Genomic DNA, 22,253 nt, shown 5'->3' on the forward strand with positions numbered 1-22,253 from the left:
GTGAAATAAAATTTGAATGATTTTCTCATTTTCATGGGCCATCCTTTTTAATATTCAGATGTGTCTGACAGGGCTAAATGATGATGTAGAAATGTATCAGTTCATAAGGCATAACAATAGTGAGGAGGGGATATAAATGTAGCTGTTGAATGTATAGTACAATGAAATCAGGGTCAAATTAAAAATATGTACTTGCAGGTGGCAACCGGTTCATTAAGGACATTGAAATGATGATTGGAAAGAAGCATTGGAGTTTTTGGTTATGGTGGAGAGCATGCTGGCTCTTTATATCACCATTATTATTAACAGTAAGTAATAGAAATCATTGGGGCTTGTAAAAAATCTTAGTAAGTAAGCCACATCTGTACTTAATGAGCTTCTACTGCGCTCCACTTCCCTTGTGACTACTGCAGAAAGCTGCAACACCACTTTTAAGATGCTGTTCCATACAGGTGTCTCTGAACTCAATGGGTCTTACATAATGTGTCCCAATCTCTACATAGCAGCTATGGCTTGGACCCCAATGCATAGTGATACATATGTATGTACCAACTGAATTGTTCTGTATTCTATTATCTTGTATCAAGACTGTTTTGTCTTTCGTATGTTGTTCACTATATCAGGCCTTCTTAAACTTTTTCCACTCGTGACCCCTTTTCGTCCAAGGAAATTTTTACGTGAGCCCAGGTATATAGAAAAGGTATATAAATCAAACATTTACTGGTAATAAAAGAAAAATTTGTGTCAGACTGGTTGCATGACAGCATAGTGCCTACAGTTAGGGCTAGTTCACATCATCATCAGTGCGTTGTGGCCGGAACACACTGGATCGCATAGCGGCCGGCTCAATTTGTTGTGGGGCGGGATGGGGCGTGGCGGTGCAGTGAAGTGAATGGCACCTCAGCCATGCCCTCTGGCCCACAATGCGATTGGCCGCACGGGAACGCATGGCACATCAATGCCGGCATTCCGGTCTGGTCAGGTCAGAAAAAAATAGTGCTTGCAGCCTTTTTACTGATGTGCCTTGCGTTCCCGTGCGGCCAAACTGCCCATCGGAGGAAGCAGTTTATACAAGACTGAGAAAATGTAAATCTTGATTTCCAGACAAAGTGAGAGCTCTTGATATACGAGTATTCAGGACATAGAAGTGGCCTTTAGGAGCCCACCTAAAATGCAAAGTGCCCTTTTGGGCTTTCCGATCAGATCCGCCTGTCAGTTTTTCAGGCGGACCTGATTGGAAGCCCAATACTATTCTATGGGCAGCCCGATCTAAACAGATAGGCGTCTGTTTATATCCGGTTACCCTTGGCTTCGGCCAAGTCTGGCAAAACAAATGGATCGGAGTTCTGTTTCTCTGTGCCTAATCGTGCTAGATCAGGGCTTATCTGGTGTAAACGTAGAACAACAAAAACACAAGTCCATTTACATCTGATTTTCAATAGACCAACATGGGTCTGGTATTTTCAGGTAATTTCCTCCATCGCAAACAAACTGGATGGACATGGATGTCACAACAGTGACATCTGTTCCAATCAACAGGGAACCTGTTCAGGAATCCCCTCCTGATCCAGAGATGATAGTAACGAAGATCACCAGCACTCACAAATGGAAGAAATCCAGAAGTTCTCTTTATTGTAGAATGACGTCACATATATCAAAACAGCCAACATTTCGGGACCGTACCGGGTCCCTTCATCACAGCAAGCATAGAGACAATGACAATTTGTGCAGGGGACACCTCTGCGGACGCTCCTGATCCGACTATGTGAAAGGGGCCTTAAGAATACACATATACTGTATGTATCCAGGTCTACTTATTAAAAATTGTAACCATGTAATACAATATATATGGCCCACATACAAAATAATAATAATTTTTTTTCTCTGTCTATTTTCATAGGCTATTCTCTTGTGGTCACTCATTACCTTTGAAGCTCCTTCATATGGCTCCATCAAATATCCTGCTTGGGGAACAGCTCTGGGTTGGTGCATGAGCGCCTTCTGCCTAATATGGATTCCAATTATAGCAATAGTAAAAATTATCAAAGCAAGAGGAAACCTCTTTGAAGTAAGTGATGTAGCATAACAATAACAATATACAATACATGATGGCAATGTACCATTGCTTGCTATACTGGCTTCATTATATTATTGGCTTGCACTGGTTCATATGCATTTGTACTGCTGTCTACAAACTAAAAGATAAATTCAGCTACTATGTAACGTAGTTAGGCAGACTTTTCCCATGCAAGCTGGGAAGTAAAAGCACACATTTCCTTGCTATAACACCAATACTTTCCTTTTTCCCGCCGTTCATATATCAGCCGACATGGTACATTAAAGATTTACCTCAGGAGATTTTAGATTTAACTCAATTCTAAAAAAGCATTTTCAATAAAAGAAATATTGTTAAAAAGATGCTGTTCCTGCCCATCGGAGGAAGCAGTTTATACAAGACTGAGAAAATGTAAATCTTGATTTCCAGACAAAGTGAGAGCTCTTGATATACGAGTATTCAGGACATAGAAGTGGCCTTTAGGAGCCCACCTACAAAGCATTTTCAATAAAAGAAATATTGTTAAAAAGATGCTGTTCCTGCCCATCGGAGGAAGCAGTTTATACAAGACTGAGAAAATGTAAATCTTGATTTCCAGACAAAGTGAGAGCTCTTGATATACGAGTATTCAGGACATAGAAGTGGCCTTTAGGAGCCCACCTAAAATGCAAAGTGCCCTTTTGGGCTTTCCGATCAGATCCGCCTGTCAGTTTTTCAGGCGGACCTGATTGGAAGCCCAATACTATTCTATGGGCAGCCCGATCTAAACAGATAGGCGTCTGTTTATATCCGGTTACCCTTGGCTTCGGCCAAGTCTGGCAAAACAAATGGATCGGAGTTCTGTTTCTCTGTGCCTAATCGTGCTAGATCAGGGCTTATCTGGTGTAAACGTAGAACAACAAAAACACAAGTCCATTTACATCTGATTTTCAATAGACCAACATGGGTCTGGTATTTTCAGGTAATTTCCTCCATCGCAAACAAACTGGATGGACATGGATGTCACAACAGTGACATCTGTTCCAATCAACAGGGAACCTGTTCAGGAATCCCCTCCTGATCCAGAGATGATAGTAACGAAGATCACCAGCACTCACAAATGGAAGAAATCCAGAAGTTCTCTTTATTGTAGAATGACGTCACATATATCAAAACAGCCAACATTTCGGGACCGTACCGGGTCCCTTCATCACAGCAAGCATAGAGACAATGACAATTTGTGCAGGGGACACCTCTGCGGACGCTCCTGATCCGACTATGTGAAAGGGGCCTTAAGAATACACATATACTGTATGTATCCAGGTCTACTTATTAAAAATTGTAACCATGTAATACAATATATATGGCCCACATACAAAATAATAATAATTTTTTTTCTCTGTCTATTTTCATAGGCTATTCTCTTGTGGTCACTCATTACCTTTGAAGCTCCTTCATATGGCTCCATCAAATATCCTGCTTGGGGAACAGCTCTGGGTTGGTGCATGAGCGCCTTCTGCCTAATATGGATTCCAATTATAGCAATAGTAAAAATTATCAAAGCAAGAGGAAACCTCTTTGAAGTAAGTGATGTAGCATAACAATAACAATATACAATACATGATGGCAATGTACCATTGCTTGCTATACTGGCTTCATTATATTATTGGCTTGCACTGGTTCATATGCATTTGTACTGCTGTCTACAAACTAAAAGATAAATTCAGCTACTATGTAACGTAGTTAGGCAGACTTTTCCCATGCAAGCTGGGAAGTAAAAGCACACATTTCCTTGCTATAACACCAATACTTTCCTTTTTCCCGCCGTTCATATATCAGCCGACATGGTACATTAAAGATTTACCTCAGGAGATTTTAGATTTAACTCAATTCTAAAGAAAGGCACTGGTTAGGAGCCCGGGACGTTCTGCTCGACATGCAAGTGAGTTAGGGTTGAGTCGTGAATCAGTGAGAACCATTTTACAGAGAGATTTAAGATTCCATCCATACAAAATGCAGGTTGTTCAACAGCTCAATGTGAGAGATTACGAGCAACAAAAAGACTTTGCTGTGCAAATGCACGTGATCTTGGTTCACACTGATTCACGACTCAATCCTAACTCACCTAACTCACTTGCATGTCTTCGAGCAGACCGTACCGTTCTCCTAACTATTGCCTCTCTCACCCGTGCAATGTTTTCCAGCGTCCTTAAAGCGCAGGCAGGGCCTGGTGGTTTCTTGTTCATAATGTTTCCGGTTGTTCTGAAATGTTCAACAAACCTGAGGACTGTGTTGCGACTGGGAACAGCTCCATGTCACTGGGAACAGCTCCATGTCAACCAACATTGAACATTGATTTCAACATTGAATTCTCAATGAAATAGCTGCTGCGTTGCTGTGATAGACTCACCACAAAGCTGTTGTAAGCAAACAAACGATGTTGTAATGTCCATAGCTTCATTGTGACTGAATTGGCATTCCAGGGGGGGGGGGGATGACACCTAGCTCGTCCCCCTCCCATCACCACTTACCATGTGCTACCGCTTCTAAAAACGTCCGACTCCCATCGGTCATCCTGTATGAAAAACAGTGGTACCTATTATATCTTACTCTCACACAATCAAGCCTCTAATATTGCCAGACCAACAAACATACTCTAAAACCTTTACCATGCATTGGCCAAATGCATGTCCGCTTCCCAACTTTACTCCTTTACAGCATTACGTTAAGCCATAACATGTTAGTGGTTGGGGGTTCCGGGGCCACCTTGTTTCCATTGTGTGTAACCGCAATCTAGTTTATAGAAGTATTGCTAAGAGGTAATAACTCATCAGCTAATAACTTCAATACAACTTATCTTCTATATTTATGTTTTTTTGTGAAGACCTGCAGACCTGCCGACAACTGGGGACCGGCATTAGCCCAACATCGTGGAGAGCGATACAAACATATGCCCGGCACTACCACAGAAAAGGATAATGTAGAGATCCCCACAGTGACTGCCACGATGGAATATGACAATGAGGCCTATCTTTGACCTCTCAGTTGTATGGACTCTCAACAAGTGACTAACAATTGACACTCTCACATACATCAACTCCATGAAATCAGCCAACGATTTAATTCTATGTATAATAAATTACTGAAGTACAATTATATTTTGTTTTTTAGTCAATATTTTAGGATAAGCATATACTGGTATAAGAGAATTCAGAAGATGCATCCTCTATTTGCTTAAAGGAAATTGAAACTCAAGGAGACTTATTTGAGATTATGTGACAGAAAAAAAAATCAATCAACCCAAAAAGTGAAATATTAGTTACCGGTGGGTTCTTTGGTTTGCTTTATGGCTTAGATATCCCTACAGCAAAATCAACCTATTTTTGAGTCTGTCCCTGTCTACCTAGAGTTTGTTATCACCTGTGTTTGCATGATCTAGACCCTGCTGTGGAATTTCTGACCATACAAAGTAAATAGATATATCTACCAAGGAAATTGGGAAATCTCATAATGGCCACAGCAGTTGAGCAGATTCTTGGAGACCTCACTAATAGTCTCCAAGAAAGATAGCATGTGTCTTGGCTGGTGCCCTCTAAGGACTGCCTCCTTTCTTGATAAGCCTTCAGATACCTTTTGACATTATAGGCACTTTGGAAGCGAGAATGTTCCTCTATATGTTTTCTTAGTTTCTAAGCTATCAAACTTTGCTATTTTTCAAGCTCAAGTCAAGCTTGTGATCAGGGGAATGAATGTCAGGTTCAGCGCTAAGTCTTAGAACTTTGCTGATGCAGACACTGAACTTTAATCTGGGTCTAATTATAGAAACATTGTGAAGGGTCTGCTTTATAGAGTATGAAAACCATAACAATGAACTTCTCTTATCTGCTCTCTTTGGTCTGTTAAATATACCAGTAGAAACATTTTGTTATATCTGAGCAAAGACCAAAAATATGCCTACATACAAAAAATGAATAACTGCCCTTTGTCCTGTTCACTGTGACTGTGTTATGCCAATTAGCCTAAATAGCCCTCTCAATTCTTATTTTGGACTACAAAACATGTAATCTGTATGTTTTGGAGATGGAGAGAGGTGGATGGATTTTGCAGGTTAGCAGGTTTGACACCATTTCTTGCAAATTAGGTCCAGAAAGGCACTATAAAGTCAGCTCTCAATAGGAAATTAGATGCTGACTGCATATCTGACAGATAACACAGGTATTTTGTGTATGTTTCAGGGTTTTTGAAGGGTTAAAACCTGGGCAAACATGTATCTATTACAGTTTGCAGTACAGTACTGAATGGGGGTTTTTTTTTTTGACATGCGATTTAAATTTTGATTTATTTAGACTAGCAGACAAAAGTACAGGAGCAGAGTATTTTGTACCATGGTGCTCTACCAACGGCTTATGAGATGGTTTCTGAAATCCTACATGGCTTAGTTTTAAATAATTATTTAAATAGTCAAAATGTTTTCTTATATTGTGCAATTTCCTCTTGTGTTTTTATTCAAAAAATGTAACGAAATTCCAAAATAAACGTCTATTCTAATCACACACATTTTTAGTGCAACAAAACAAACAACTACCAGGGCATGGAAAACCTTATTGCTTAGCTTTTATGAGTTGACAACTAGACTCAATGATATAGTCCACAATTAAAAGATTACTGTCATCCTTTTGGATAAACATGAGAAATTCTTAACAATCTGGCAAACCTGAATCAATTACACCTACCCTAACAACTTTGACCCCACACTTTTATATTTAATACTACATTGGGGCCGAACATCAATGGATCCCCCCTGTTTGAAACAGACCGAGACAGGAACCCCTCTCCCCCTTATATATATTTTTCTCTTTTCTTCTCTTTATCCTTTTTCTCTCAGTTGTTTTATATAGATATGGATTAAAAAACATATCTATATAAAACATATCACAGATCTTTTTTTACCCCACTTATTATTTAGAGTTTTTATGTAGATATGTCTGAAACTTGTAGACATGTGAGCTGGCAAAAAACATTGTTTCCGTTTGTTTCAGATTTTTTGTTATTTCGTTTTTCGGAATTCAGATCCGAAAGTGAGTTTGGTCCGGTATTCGGATTCGTCTGAATCCAAAATTTACGTTCATTTTGGATGAGTTAAACAATACTTACAAACGAAAATGAGTTGCAAAAAGTGACATTAAATGTTTGCTTTTTGCTTTTTAACTTTTGATGGTCCACAGAAATAATAATAAATAAATAATAATAAAAAAAACAGTGTTCAGTTCCCTCCAATTCATACCAGATCCTTCAGGTCTGGTAGGAATTTTAGGGGGACCCCAACGCCAAAAAATTTAAAAAAAGGAGTGGGTCCCCTAAAATCTCTTAACAGACCCTTGATCAGAGCAGCAGCCTGGCAGAGCAGGAAAGGGGGGATGAGCATGCGGCCACCCCCCTCCTGAACCATACCAGGCCACATGCCCTCAAAATGGTGAGGGTGATTTGCAGGGGAGTCCCCCCTTGCCCCCATGTCAATGAGGTCAAGAGCCTCTTTCGCACAACCCTAGCCCAGTTTTTGTGGGGGTCTGAAGGTAGGGGGGCTTATAGGAATGTGGGTGCCCCTTTCCATAAAGGGGGCCCCCATATGCTGCCTCTCTCCCATTAATTAGTATTATTATTATTATACAGGATTTATATAGCACCAACAGTTTGCGCAGTGCTTTACAATATAAGGAAGACATTACAATCACAATACAATTCAAGACAAGATGGTAAGGATGGTAGTTACCCCTACTCATACACCAAATACAGTAAAAAAGTAAATAAACACCGTAAAAAATCCTTTATTTGAAAAAAAAAACTACACAAGATTTTATTGTGTAAAAAAAAAAAGTCCATTGATGTAGATCCATGTGAATCACGATGGACGACGCCAAGGAAAAAAATCTCGCCGTCCTCTAACATGTCCGAACCCAAAGAACACCGGCTGCAAAATGACAGTTCTGCTCCCGAATTCCATAGGGGCGGAGCGAGTCGCGACGTCACAAGACTTGTTCACATTCTGTGGCAGCTCTCGGTCCCCTAATGGAATGTAAACAAATTGGCAGAACAAGTCCTGTGATGGTGCTGCTGCTGTATGTAAGCCAAGCTAATTGTAAAAATTTTTTTTATTTAAACAGCCCAATATGCACGCCTAGTATATGCTATCGTTGAGACTGTCCGTGAAAATAATACTGTTCTGTAACATACAGCGTTAAAGCATCTCCAAGAACCTCAAAGAATTTGTGTATTTTAAATGCTGCACTCAAAGCCACATGAAAAGACTCTCCCCCCACTGCACAGTATGTTTTAAAGCATTTTTTTACATTGGTACATGTCCTCCCATGGCCCTGCCCAGCTTTTTCACAATAGCTTGCCTAATAATCTAAAAAATGGCCAAAACAAGATGTGCCCTCCATTACACCTCTAAGTTCAGGTTTGCCAAATTTTGAGCACAATTTGCAAAACCCTTGACGAATTGAACCTGGTAGACTCACCATCACTATTTACAGGAACAATGCCACAAAACAAAATGCCTGTGTCAATAAGCTTTAATAAAAGAAACAATTTCCTGAGTTATTTGCTGCTTACATATGATGGGTCAGTTACATTTAATCTGTTTACTTACTGCCGTGGAAGTAGTATACAGTACAAGAGCCAGTGAATGCCTGTTTCTACCACAGCCTTATCATTTTATACCTTTAAGTCCTTTTTAGTTTTCTGGATGCCTCTCTTTATCTTTAACTGGACCTCAATGGACCTCAAACTGGAATCCAAATAATCTATAAAAATAAGGCATAGAGTAAAGATGCCAATATATATATACATTGGTGAAATACTTTTCTTTCATTTACCATACACTGGAAAATGGCAGATGGAATTTCATTGATATGCAAAATGCAGATATGTATGTCACGGCTCTCTGCCGTGACAGGGGAGGGGCTGGATTCCCCCTTCCCCGCTCCGATCCGCCAGCGCTGACTGGCGGAACGGATGGGGGAGGGGGCGGCTGCAGCTGGCTCTCCCTCTAGATAGGCAGAGCCAGCTGTCAGTCATGCAGCTGGGTGGATCCCGGCATAATTGGGCGGATCCGCTTCAGCTGCGGCGTCTCAGTATACCACGAGCAGCAGCTCGCGCTATACTGCAGCGTCTCAGTATACCGTGAGCTAAAGCTCGCGGTATACTGAGCCTAGGGTGACGGGAGGACGCTAGTCTGTGTCCTCCCATTACCCTAAGGAGAACTATGGGGAAAAGCCTTAACCCCATAGTTCTCCTTTAATCAACCTTAGAAAATGTTTTTTTGTTACAACAATTAATTGAATCAACAAAGATAACATTTCCAAGTCTTCTCCTAAAGAGGGAGCTATTATCCCACTTTACAGTGTCAACACTGTTTAATCTTGCTTGTGTAGCTATCAAACGTGAGGCAATAATGCTTTTTAGTATTAGACAAACCCCGTACACTATTAAACATGAAAAATGTCTGTAGTGAAAACCTCAAAGAAGTTGCTTTTTGCCAGCAGCAAACTAATCGACTGTTCCCCTTAAAGCTGAACTCTGAAAATTGGATGGCTAAGAAAAGAGCAGATGTAGAATATATCTGTCTCAGTGCAGGTACCACATAGCTGACAGTGACATTTACAGTAGTAAACACCATGCCCAAGAGTCATCTCTGGTGGCTCCAAATAATGGAGACAGCCAAGATACCCTACAGTGTAAAAATTCTTATTGTAGAACCTCACCATTAAACTTTATTCCAGATCAGCTAGAATATCAGTAAGGGACCTATAGGTGAAGTTTAACAAAATGCCTCTAGTACAGCATGCTAATGTCAGGACTAATTGTTCTAGTTCTGATGTGTATTGTAGACTTATGTTCATCAAGTAAGTGTTAGTGGTTGTTACTGTCATTAACATGTACTACAATAGACGTTAGGTAGAGCTGGGGTCCTCAACAATAAACAATGGCTTTCAGCAATATAAAAGTGTAAATTACTTTATTGTGAGAAGCAAACTTTATAACAAATGATCTAGAGGAAATGGAGCTGATACTGTCACAGGCCAGACACATAGGTAAACACACAAATCATTTTGTGTTTTTCTTGATAAAGCAATGCTGCCAACCTTAGTGCATGGCCTATTGTTTGGCCTATAAGTCCAACTTCAGCCACAGCTTTGATAAAAGAGGAAAAGTCTCTTCAGTGGAGCCACAGAAAAAAATAGAAACTAGCCAAAGGTTTTAAACCTTATCCCCCTACTCAAGACTTAACATGAAATTATGATTGCAGTCGGGTTTTAAGGTCAATCACACCCATCAGCACATGTGTACTTAGATGATCTCTGAATGAGTATTAGATGCCATGTATTCCATTCAATTGCAGTGTGAGAGTGGAGTAACATGGGAAAATGCATTTACCTAACAAAGGTTGCTAATATAAATGTATTATATGCAATTAAATATTGAGTTTCAATCAACGCATACATATTTGCTCACCACTTTTGTTTGCTTTTGATAGTTTAGGGAAGAGTTAAAATCCCTGCCAGTTCATTTGTTTTGCTATCCCTTCATGTCATGCTCCAGAAATGCAACAAGAGGTCAGGGGAAATATCCCAATGGAAGGAGAAATTTGTACTAACAGAAGGTGTCCCCATTGTAAGATTTCCCTCACCTTTTGTTCTAGGCACACCTTTAAAATTGGTAATTTTTCACTCAACCTCTCTCTTGGTGACAGTGGTCACCAGGACAAATATAGATGGTGATCTCCCCAATGGGGACACATACAGCAATATAAAAAACAAAACAAACAAAACAAAGGGTCTATCCGTTCTCCATTCTATCCAAAACTGATAAAATAGGTTTTGCCTAGAAATACACTCAAAATTATCATTAAAACATTCAATGTCATTTTGAACACATGACTAAAAAGTTATATACACTGAGTGGCCAGATTATTATGATCACCTGACGTTTGTAGGCAAATTAGCTATAATTTTGCGCTGAAGTTGCTAGAGGGCCAGACCATTATAAATAGGGAAGCAGGTTGTTTACCACGACAGTAGAAGTTATTTTTTTCTGAAGATACGGGTAAACAACGCGATTTAACAGCCTTTGAACGTGGGATGATTGTTGGCGCTCGGAGCCATGGAGCGAGTATCAGAAAAACAGCAGCATTTGTTAAATGTTCAAGAGCAGCTGTTGTTAAAGTGTTTCAAGACCGGTCTGTCAGCCGCAAATCTGGGTCTGAACGTGCCAATTCAATGTTAGGTCAGAACGGAGAGTGGCAAGATTGGTACAAGACAACAGAAGGGCAACAGTGCATGAAATTACTGCAGATCTTAATCAAGGATCCTCTCTACACTGCATCGTATGGGATATGGAAGCCGAAGGCCTGTTCAAACACCTTTGCTGTCTGCAGTTAACAAGATAAAACGTCTCCAATAATGTGTTATATAGAATGTGTGTCATTGTTAATTTGATTGAATTTGCATAACAATAATTATATTGTATATTTATATAGCACCATCAGTTTACAGAGCACTTTTACATGCTGTACATACGTATGAGTAACTGCACTCAAGGAGCTTTAGACAACAGCCAATTAACCTGCCAGCATCTCTTTAGAGTGTGGGATGTAACAGAGAGAACATGAAAACTCCATGCAGATATTGTCCTGTCCAGTTTTAGAAAAGGGAACCTCCAGTGCTGCAAGGATTAAATGCTAACCACTGAGTCATGTGCTGCCACTGTATGCAATCAGAACATATACTGTACACTTGTATTATTATATAGTGTATTCTTCATAAGAAAGCTTTTTGGTTTTTTTTAAATAGGAAAAATTGAAAAGAGAATTCAAAAGAGGGTGAAGTCTGAATGGGCCACTCATGAATTAATCACTTGTTTACTTTAGTTGATTTATAAAACATATCATTCTTCCATAGAATCTATCAGTATATTGAACAAATTATATTGTTACTTGCATAACCAGAATTAGAATTATGTCTTTGTTCTGTCACTGTCTTGTGAAATGTGGCAAAATTGACCTCCCCAATGAATCACCCTTCTTTTATCCTCAATAAATATTTGTAATTGGTAGATTAACACTGAGCTCTGTTCTTATTGCTGTTAACAAGCCCTCCCAAATCCTTGTCCAACAATGCAAATAATGAAGTATCAATCAATGAGAGAGAGAAACATGATTGTTCTTAATCCACAACTGCTTAAGATTGTCACAGTGAGTCTTTGAGTTTTAAAAACCTATCCTATCAGTCTAGAGTCAGTTTTTCTGGACGGTGCCAGAGATTAAACCAGGTTTCCTCTGCTACTGTGTTCCTACATGGCAAATTTAAATGTAAAAAAACCAAAAAGGCTTATTTAGTAATATGGTGTCTAGAGCAAAGATTTGTGATAACTTAAAAATTTGCCTTAACAAACCTGACTGCTGTAAATTTCTAAAAGCTCATTTATAATTATTTACAAAGGCTATTCCATGTAGGTGCCCTTTAGAATGTTTTTGGTAAAGTCTATTATCTCTCTATGGTATATCTAGAAACGTCATAACTATTGTCATCGCTTTCTTCCTTGAAGTCCCACTTAAGGGAGGTACAAATTACCCTTGCAGTGCAGCACCCTCCCCAACCACACATACACACACGCACACACACACCTCAAGGATTAAATGCTCACTAAGTCTAGGGTAGGGGAATAAGGTGTAATACTCGCTCCAGTAGGCTCCCTCCAGCAGTATGACCAGTTCCCTGAAGCCTGTTCTCCAAGTACAATGCAGGGCAAATAGTACTGCATTGTACATGAGGACACGCAGGGCTCGTCCACAACCCAGAGTGTCAAAGAGAAGCATACCAGCGGTTAGGGCAGTGAGGAATACAATAAGAGCAACAGCATTTTTCTCTGCCCTCTAGAATTATTGATCATTTACCCTTGTAGTATGGAGGGAGCCACTGTAGGGTATTTGTTTTCCCAGAATTCAGTTCATATGATACACTTGTCATATGCTTAGAATAAGAATGCAATACATGAAAGTCAGAGAGAAATTGGAATTTCTAATCTCTAAGAAATGACTCTGTTGACTTACTAAAGCCAAATAGACTGTTAACTCTGCAAGGGAATTTGCACTTTGTGGGGGAAGTTTGCGCTTAGCTTAGTGACAGTGGTCACTTTGTAAAGAATACCCAATCAAGTAGAAAAACGGTATTTTGGCTTGAACGTAATTGGTGGAAGTCATCAGAGTTTCATATGGGGGTTTAGTTGTAGGTTTAGGTTACTGTGAGTTAGTGTGAGAGCTAGTGTAACGTTTAGGGGTTATAGGGGGTTATTGTGAAGGTTAGTACTAAGGTTATTGTTATAGTGGGTTAATGTGACGGTTGCAACTAGAGTAGATGGTATTTATTTAGTGTGAGGGAGAATCCAAAAAGGATAAACAATCTAATCACACATGGCCAGGGCTGGTATAGTGGACATGACGATGATCTAATGCACACATACATATGGCTTTATTGACTTGCTGTGTTCTGTAGACTTGTGCATCGTCAAAAAATGTGTTTCATTTCGGAATATCCGTTATTTCGTATTTCGTCATTCGTGTCCGAAACTCAATCCGGATTCGTACGAAATACGAATTTTCGTTAGTTTTGTCACATTTTCGTAACTGTACGAACATTCGTTATGATGAAGTTGAAAAGCAAAAATACCTTTGTTAATATAGGAGTTGATGGTAGTTTTTTTTTTAATCCGAAATACGAAATTCAGATCCGAAATCCGTTAACGGAATTTCGTATTTCGGATAAAAAAAAAACTACCATCAACTCCAATATTATTATTAACAAAGGTATTTTTGCTTTTTAACTTCATCATAACGAATGTTCGTAATGGAACGAAAATCCATTAACGGAATTTCGTATTTCCTGCCTGTATTGTAATGCAACCCTCAGCAGCAGAAGAGAAAACCTCTTAATGGTCAACCAAACAGTCATTTTTTTTTTATCCAAAATACGAAATTCTGTTAAAGGATTTCGGATCCGAATTTCATATTTTGGTTAAAAAAAAATCTTGTCATGTTGTTCAACCTCAGTCACAGGGGTAATATTATTAGTTCCCATTTCAACAAATTCGGATCCGAAATTCGTTAACGGAATTTCGTATTTCGGATACATTCGGAAACTGCAATTCGGATTTCGGATGCCTCCGAATTTACGAATTTCAGGAAATTCGTACGAATTTCGATTCGTACGAAACGATTCGCACATGTCTAGTGTTCTGTGATTCATCATGATCTGTGCTCATGCTCCCTTGTGTACAGACAGTATTGTTCCCCATACAAATGTTCCCCATACAAATGAGTGAAAGAAAGTTAGGACCCCTGTCAGGTTTTATTTGCAGTGTGCTCCACTGGGAAAGTTTCTCTTCACATCATGTCCCAAAGACACAACAGGAAGTGACAAGAAATCTCTCCAGTAAGGTGAAGCGCTCTAACAGTAGTTATCAAATAATTGCCCCCTATTGTGAGATTTCCCATGCCTCCTATTAAATCTAAAAAAGTACAGTTTTAGATTTCCCCCTTACTTCTCCTTCCCTTCCCCTCACCTCTAACTTGCTTATAGCGTTCACTATTAGAGAAAGTAAAAGTGAATTTTCCAAAGGGGGACAAAACTAGCAATACAAACTTGACAAAGTTGCAAACCCTTCCACACTACACAAAACTGGAAAAACATTTTGGCTTGAATCTTTCAATTTGGATCCAATTCATAATCATAAAGAATAATTACCATTTAATGTTGAAAGAGCCTCTCAACCAAGGCGGGGCTGCACTTGTCACAGACATATAACCTAGCTCTTGAACGAGACTGTAGTACTTACAATTGATTCTCAGTATGAGTTGCAGTGTCTCTAAGTGGTTCCGGTAATTTACTTTAAATATTTGCAGAGCCATGAACATGCTTCAGTCTTATTGTGGATTAGGTGTACTGTACTAGTCTGATTGAGTATTCACAAGAAGTCAATTGTTACACTCTTTAATTACACTGTACAGTGTCTTGTTAAACTTTACATCACTCCATCACAGCACAACACAGAGGTTACAGCAAGGGACAAAAAGGACATGGGAAATATAACGCTACCAGGATTTTTAAAATGTTGTGGGAAAAAGTCAGCAGAAACTAATGTAAGTCATTTTCAAATCATTTATCTTCTATACATCCTCTTAGTGTATTTATTAGGTTTTATCTAACTAGTTTAAAGATTGTATCATTCTGTGCTTTGTGATCTATAAATATGACCTTCCTTCCTTACATCCTTTGCTTGGATTAGAAGGGGGAAAAAAGTCTTAATCTTGATTTAAAGGATAATATTGGCAGGCGTGTGTTGCAAATAGCATCTAGAGGAGCTGGAGGTTTCACACCCCAGGTTATGGATACAAAGGAACAGATTGTTTCCACAGTGGGCTGTGCAAGGACCCAGTGGGGAGAGAAAAGGGGGCTTTTTAGAAACCAGTCCAGACCTCGTATATAAAAGTCTTAGAAAAACATTTATTCAAATACGAAATTCAGATCCGAAATCCGTTAACGGAATTTCGTATTTCGGATAAAAAAAAAACTACCATCAACTCCAATATTATTATTAACAAAGGTATTTTTGCTTTTTAACTTCATCATAACGAATGTTCGTAATGGAACGAAAATCCATTAACGGAATTTCGTATTTCCTGCCTGTATTGTAATGCAACCCTCAGCAGCAGAAGAGAAAACCTCTTAATGGTCAACCAAACAGTCATTTTTTTTTTATCCAAAATACGAAATTCTGTTAAAGGATTTCGGATCCGAATTTCATATTTTGGTTAAAAAAAAATCTTGTCATGTTGTTCAACCTCAGTCACAGGGGTAATATTATTAGTTCCCATTTCAACAAATTCGGATCCGAAATTCGTTAACGGAATTTCGTATTTCGGATACATTCGGAAACTGCAATTCGGATTTCGGATGCCTCCGAATTTACGAATTTCAGGAAATTCGTACGAATTTCGATTCGTACGAAACGATTCGCACATGTCTAGTGTTCTGTGATTCATCATGATCTGTGCTCATGCTCCCTTGTGTACAGACAGTATTGTTCCCCATACAAATGTTCCCCATACAAATGAGTGAAAGAAAGTTAGGACCCCTGTCAGGTTTTATTTGCAGTGTGCTCCACTGGGAAAGTTTCTCTTCACATCATGTCCCAAAGACACAACAGGAAGTGACAAGAAATCTCTCCAGTAAGGTGAAGCGCTCTAACAGTAGTTATCAAATAATTGCCCCCTATTGTGAGATTTCCCATGCCTCCTATTAAATCTAAAAAAGTACAGTTTTAGATTTCCCCCTTACTTCTCCTTCCCTTCCCCTCACCTCTAACTTGCTTATAGCGTTCACTATTAGAGAAAGTAAAAGTGAATTTTCCAAAGGGGGACAAAACTAGCAATACAAACTTGACAAAGTTGCAAACCCTTCCACACTACACAAAACTGGAAAAACATTTTGGCTTGAATCTTTCAATTTGGATCCAATTCATAATCATAAAGAATAATTACCATTTAATGTTGAAAGAGCCTCTCAACCAAGGCGGGGCTGCACTTGTCACAGACATATAACCTAGCTCTTGAACGAGACTGTAGTACTTACAATTGATTCTCAGTATGAGTTGCAGTGTCTCTAAGTGGTTCCGGTAATTTACTTTAAATATTTGCAGAGCCATGAACATGCTTCAGTCTTATTGTGGATTAGGTGTACTGTACTAGTCTGATTGAGTATTCACAAGAAGTCAATTGTTACACTCTTTAATTACACTGTACAGTGTCTTGTTAAACTTTACATCACTCCATCACAGCACAACACAGAGGTTACAGCAAGGGACAAAAAGGACATGGGAAATATAACGCTACCAGGATTTTTAAAATGTTGTGGGAAAAAGTCAGCAGAAACTAATGTAAGTCATTTTCAAATCATTTATCTTCTATACATCCTCTTAGTGTATTTATTAGGTTTTATCTAACTAGTTTAAAGATTGTATCATTCTGTGCTTTGTGATCTATAAATATGACCTTCCTTCCTTACATCCTTTGCTTGGATTAGAAGGGGGAAAAAAGTCTTAATCTTGATTTAAAGGATAATATTGGCAGGCGTGTGTTGCAAATAGCATCTAGAGGAGCTGGAGGTTTCACACCCCAGGTTATGGATACAAAGGAACAGATTGTTTCCACAGTGGGCTGTGCAAGGACCCAGTGGGGAGAGAAAAGGGGGCTTTTTAGAAACCAGTCCAGACCTCGTATATAAAAGTCTTAGAAAAACATTTATTCACTAAATTGTTGTATACATAGTCTAGAACCAAGGAATAAAGTACAAAATCAGTACTGATTCCTGGGATACAAACAGTAACTTCACACGCGGCAAGAGATCTGGTTTATATATGTCCCTTTAATAGAACTTCATGACCCCTAAGTGTACCTCACCGGCTGCCCGTGATCCCTGAGGAGTATAGCGTGCTGTTCTCCGACGCGATCCCTCCATCTATTGTTGTTCGTGGCGGTTTACCTTCGACAGAATCAACCTCCTATATGATTTCGTTGCAGCTGCTTCATGTCATCTAGTTTTTGTTGCTTTGATTATACATCTGGCGAGGACATACATGAATACAGTTCTCCCGGAGATCTGCCTTCTTTCCCCTGAAGAAGCCCCTTCTGGGGGCGAAACATGTAGGGACCTATAGGAGCGTTTACATCATCTGAAAATAAGTTACCGTATATCTCGTAACCGCACGGTACTGTCACCTAACGGTGAACCTGCATATTCAATATGTATTTTTATTAATGATATATATTTTTATTGATGACATGATTTTGTACTTTATTCCTTGGTTCTAGACTATGTATACAACAATTTAGTGAATAAATGTTTTTCTAAGACTTTTATATACGAGGTCTGGACTGGTTTCTAAAAAGCCCCCTTTTCTCTCCCCACTGGGTCCTTGCACAGCCCACTGTGGAAACAATCTGTTCCTTTGTATCCTTAATCTTGATTTATTATGGAAACTTTTGTATTATAGTTTGTTACATCGAATTGGAATGAGTGTTTAATGCATATTACTGTCATTTTGCTTCATGCACTAAATGTATAAATGGATTAGTTTGAAGAGAAACAAAAGTAAGCTAAAATAGCGGAAGAATTTCTTGTCTTCAAAGACGCAAAACAATAGGTAGGTGAATCTAGCAACATTCGCTTCCTCTGATTTACCCAGATTTTGATTGCCATTTGTTCACTACCCTTAACATAGATTATTTCAACTTACATCATCTATGTTCCTTGGATCTTTACATGCCAAATACATATCAACCACTACTTTACAACAATTGGTCAAAGGCTGCATAATTGCAAACTATGAACAACAAATGTTTAAAACATCCACAAAAAGCACAAAAAGACAGCAAAGCTGGTTTACTAAAGGAGTGGAGAATCTTCACTCACACATTTGTGTGAATATTCACTTCGATTATCCAATCATGTAAAAAGCATATTCCTGTTCATTTTGAATACCAAATCATATGCAGGTGCTTTTCACGTGATTGGATAACTGTTTTTTGTTGCTGTTGGTTTTAGTATTGAATACTGTAAATCATATAATAAATGTAACTGGCTTCACCATTTTTTTTTCTTTTTCAGGATAACACAAGTGTGACAAGTACAAATGAAAATTCAGAACGAGAGTTTTGGTCTAGCAAAACAGATTACTTGCTGTCTTTGGTGGGGTATGCGGTAGGACTTGGAAATGTCTGGAGATTTCCATATCTAGCATACAAACATGGAGGAGGTACTTTGAAACATGCTGGTTGCTGATTAACGGATTGGCATAGCACATTTGTAGATCAATTGAAATTTTATTTGTCTTTGGTTTGCATTTATTTCAGAAATATACAGTACTGTGCAAAATAGTTTATTTAATCAATTAACAAAATGGAAAGTAAATGAACAGAAGAGAAATCCAAATCAAATCACGTTTTGCCTTCAAAACAGCATTAATTCTAAGTACGCTTGCACGCAGTTTTTGAAGGAACTTGGCAAGTAGGTTGTTTCAAACATCTTGAAGAACTAACTACAGATCTTCTGTGGATGTAGGCTACCTCAAATCCTTCTGTCTCTTCATGTAATCTCAGACAGACTCTATGATGTTGAGATCAGGGCTCTGTGGGGGCCAAACCATCACTTCCAGGGCTCTTTGTTCTTCTTTACGCTGAAGATAGTTCTTAATTACATTGGCTGTATGTTTGGGGTTTTTTCCTGCTGCAGAATACATTTGGGGCCAATCACATGCCTCCTTGATGCCATGGCATCTATAAGGAACTGTTTGTATTTCTTAGCATTGAGGACACCATTGATCCTGACCAAATTTCCAACTCCATTGAAAATGCAGCCCCAGACTTGCAAGGTGTCCTCAATGCTGAGAAATACAAGCAGATAATTATAAATCATGCCATACCAACAGGGAGGTGTGTAATTGGCCCCAAATGTATTCTGCAGCAGGACAACAACCCCAAACATATAGCAAATGTAACTATGAACTATCTGTAAAGAAGAATAAGAAGTCCTGGAAGTGATGGCTTAGCCCCCACAGAGCCCTGATCTCAACATCATAGAGTCTGTCTGGAAATACATGAAGAGACAGAAGGATTTGATGCAGCCTACATCCACAGATGATCTGTTCTTAGTTCTCCATGATGTTTGGAACAACTTACCTGCCAAGTTCCTTCAAAAATTGTGTGCAAGTGTACCTAGAAGAATTAATGCTGTTTTGAATGCAAGGGGTGGCCGCAACAAATATTGATCTCATTTGGATTTATCTTCTGTTCATGTACTTTCCATTTTGTTAATTATAATAATAGTAAAGGAACATCTTCTCAGCAGGTAGAAGGCAGAAAAAACTAATGAACAAAAATCTTAATTGGCTGGAGTTAGGATTTAACACACCCCTGCTGGCATGGCCTAGATGTTGCAATCAATAATTGGATCTGTTGCATTGCTGTTATATCTTATATGTGGTGAACCTAATACTGTAGCAAAAAATGTTACTTAAACACCCAGCAAGCCTGACATACAGGTTATTAATTACTGTCTGCAATTCAGATGTTAGAACTGATATACCAACAAAAAAAAAACAGAAAGTTTATATTCAAATGGTTGTAACAATGTGTGGGAAACAATTAACATGCCGCTGTTATCTGTTTTAGGTGCTTTCCTGATCCCTTATGTAATAATGCTGGCTCTGGCAGGCTTACCTTTATTATTTTTAGAGTGCTCCCTAGGCCAGTTTGCCAGCCTCGGTCCCATTGAAATATGGAGAATTGCCCCTTTATTCCAAGGTAAGCTTGAATTATCCCACTTTTCCCTGTCATTAGGAGGTCCTGTTAAGTCAAGCTTGATGAAGGGCACCTCACATAAGAGAGATATTCTGATCTGAAAAAAATATGCAGCAAAACAAAATGAAGTCAAAATTCCTGATCACCCTTGTTCTGGATAATCAGAAAGTATTGTAGCCTGTGTGATAGACAGGCAATTTGCATTTTGTAGAAGGAGGTCACCAGTGGCAAACCCACATATTTCTTTTATGACAGGTGTTCTTCAAGCAAGCATCATTTATAAACAATAATGAGTGAATAAATAATGGTTTAACATTAAATAATGATATGTATGCATTAAAGATCAATACGTAAGTCAACTCCATCGTTATATTAGCTTTGTGTAATCTTTTACTCAGCAGAACTGTGAGACAGAGGGGGGCACCACTGTGAGATAATCAGGTTCTAAGTTATTGCACAGTGCTCTTATTCTTACACAAAGAGCTTTCTGTATGAAGGAGAAGGCAGAGCGATGAACTTCACAGCGTGGTAGTGCTCTTCAGTTGTCTAATCAGTAGGTTAGGGGTGATTGGGTGTCCAAGCAGCATTGCTTAACTGCAACTGAGAAATGTGAGACCACAAATTGTTCTTGGAATGTTTTCTTTTCTACTTGAGTTTAATATCAGCAGGGCCGCCGTCAGGGGGATACGGCCGATATTCAAGTAAGGGGCCCGGGCCGCCTGAGGGGCCAGAGAACCTTACATGAGTATCGGCCGACGGCTGTACATGACTGGCAGGATCTGTGCGAGCCTCCGGTGTCCCCCTGTCTCCCCTGTAGTGACTGACTGCACATTAGGTTTTTAAAGATGGTCGCCGCGAGTAGCTCTCTGCCTGAGATGCAGATCACACTGATTCTCCACTGGACATCAGGAGAATCCCCAAGTGCCACACTGGACCCCAGGAATTCAGCCCCCCTTTCTGCAAAACAGGTAAGCCGGAGAGGGGGACACTTTTTTTTATTAACTATTGTATTAGTTGTGTGTGTGTTTTTATTGTGGGTGTGTGATTTTTTTTAAATTAATGATGCTGTCTGTGTGTGTGTGTTTTTAACCACTTCAAGACCAGGTGTTTAGACCCCCTTCACAGATCGAGAGAGCTCCTGGCCGGCCGTTTTTTTACTACGGCCGGCCCGGAGGCAGTTAATGAGTGTGTGATATGTGTGTGCTGTGTGTGTTTCATTACATGTGTGTGTTTTTTTAACCACTTCCCGCGGGTTCACGTAAATGTACGTCCTCCGCTGGAAGTGGTTATAGCAAGAATATGGCTGCTCCTGCAGCCGTGTTGTTGGTACCGTTTTAAGGCCTGTACACATTACTTGCAGTGCGTTCCGGCTGGAACGACCCCGATCACTGGACCCCGGAAGTGATGTGCATCTCGGCTTCTTTAGGGTCCCTAGGTAACATTAGGGTCTGAAAGACACACTACATTGCATTGCACCGGCTCACTTTTGGCCGGGCAGGAGGGGGCGTGGTGGGCCATTGAAGTGAATGGCCATAGCCAAGCCCTCTGGTTGCAATGCGATCTCCCACACGGGATCGAAGGGCACATTGTGCCTGCGGTCCGGTCCACTGCGGTGCGTTAAAAATGCTGCTGCACTATTTTAACGGCACCGTACCGGACCCCAGGCAAAATGTGCCCTGCGATCCCGTGCGGGCGATCGCATTGCGGCTGGAGAGTGTGGCTATGGCGCCATTCACTACAATGGCCCGCCATGCCCCCACCTGCCAGGGAAAAAAATGCAGTCGGCATCAATGCGATGCACTGCGT

At 39.6% G+C, this 22,253-nt stretch overlaps 1 protein-coding gene and 1 long non-coding RNA gene across 2 annotated transcripts in view; both read left to right on the forward strand.

The window, feature by feature from the left end:
- SLC6A14 (solute carrier family 6 member 14) overlaps positions 1-5,140 on the forward strand; it is a 37,347-nt gene extending 32,207 nt beyond the window's left edge. Inside the window, exons 12-14 of the mRNA XM_018558990.1 lie at positions 199-308; positions 1,901-2,077; positions 4,920-5,140. Of these exons, the coding sequence (XP_018414492.1) occupies positions 199-308; positions 1,901-2,077; positions 4,920-5,072 (440 nt within the window). The 3' untranslated portion in view covers positions 5,073-5,140. The remainder of the gene's footprint in view (positions 1-198; positions 309-1,900; positions 2,078-4,919) is intronic.
- A 10,063-nt stretch (positions 5,141-15,203) lies between these two features.
- Positions 15,204-22,253, forward strand: part of LOC108789064 — a 17,613-nt gene continuing 10,563 nt past the window's right edge. Inside the window, exons 1-3 of the long non-coding RNA XR_001941376.1 lie at positions 15,204-15,230; positions 18,757-18,904; positions 20,319-20,450. This is a non-coding gene — a long non-coding RNA (uncharacterized LOC108789064). The remainder of the gene's footprint in view (positions 15,231-18,756; positions 18,905-20,318; positions 20,451-22,253) is intronic.

The sequence above is a fragment of the Nanorana parkeri genome, unplaced genomic scaffold, assembly GCF_000935625.1.
Source record: "Nanorana parkeri isolate BGI_ZX_2015 unplaced genomic scaffold, ASM93562v1 scaffold373, whole genome shotgun sequence".
Classification (NCBI taxonomy): domain Eukaryota; kingdom Metazoa; phylum Chordata; class Amphibia; order Anura; family Dicroglossidae; genus Nanorana; species Nanorana parkeri.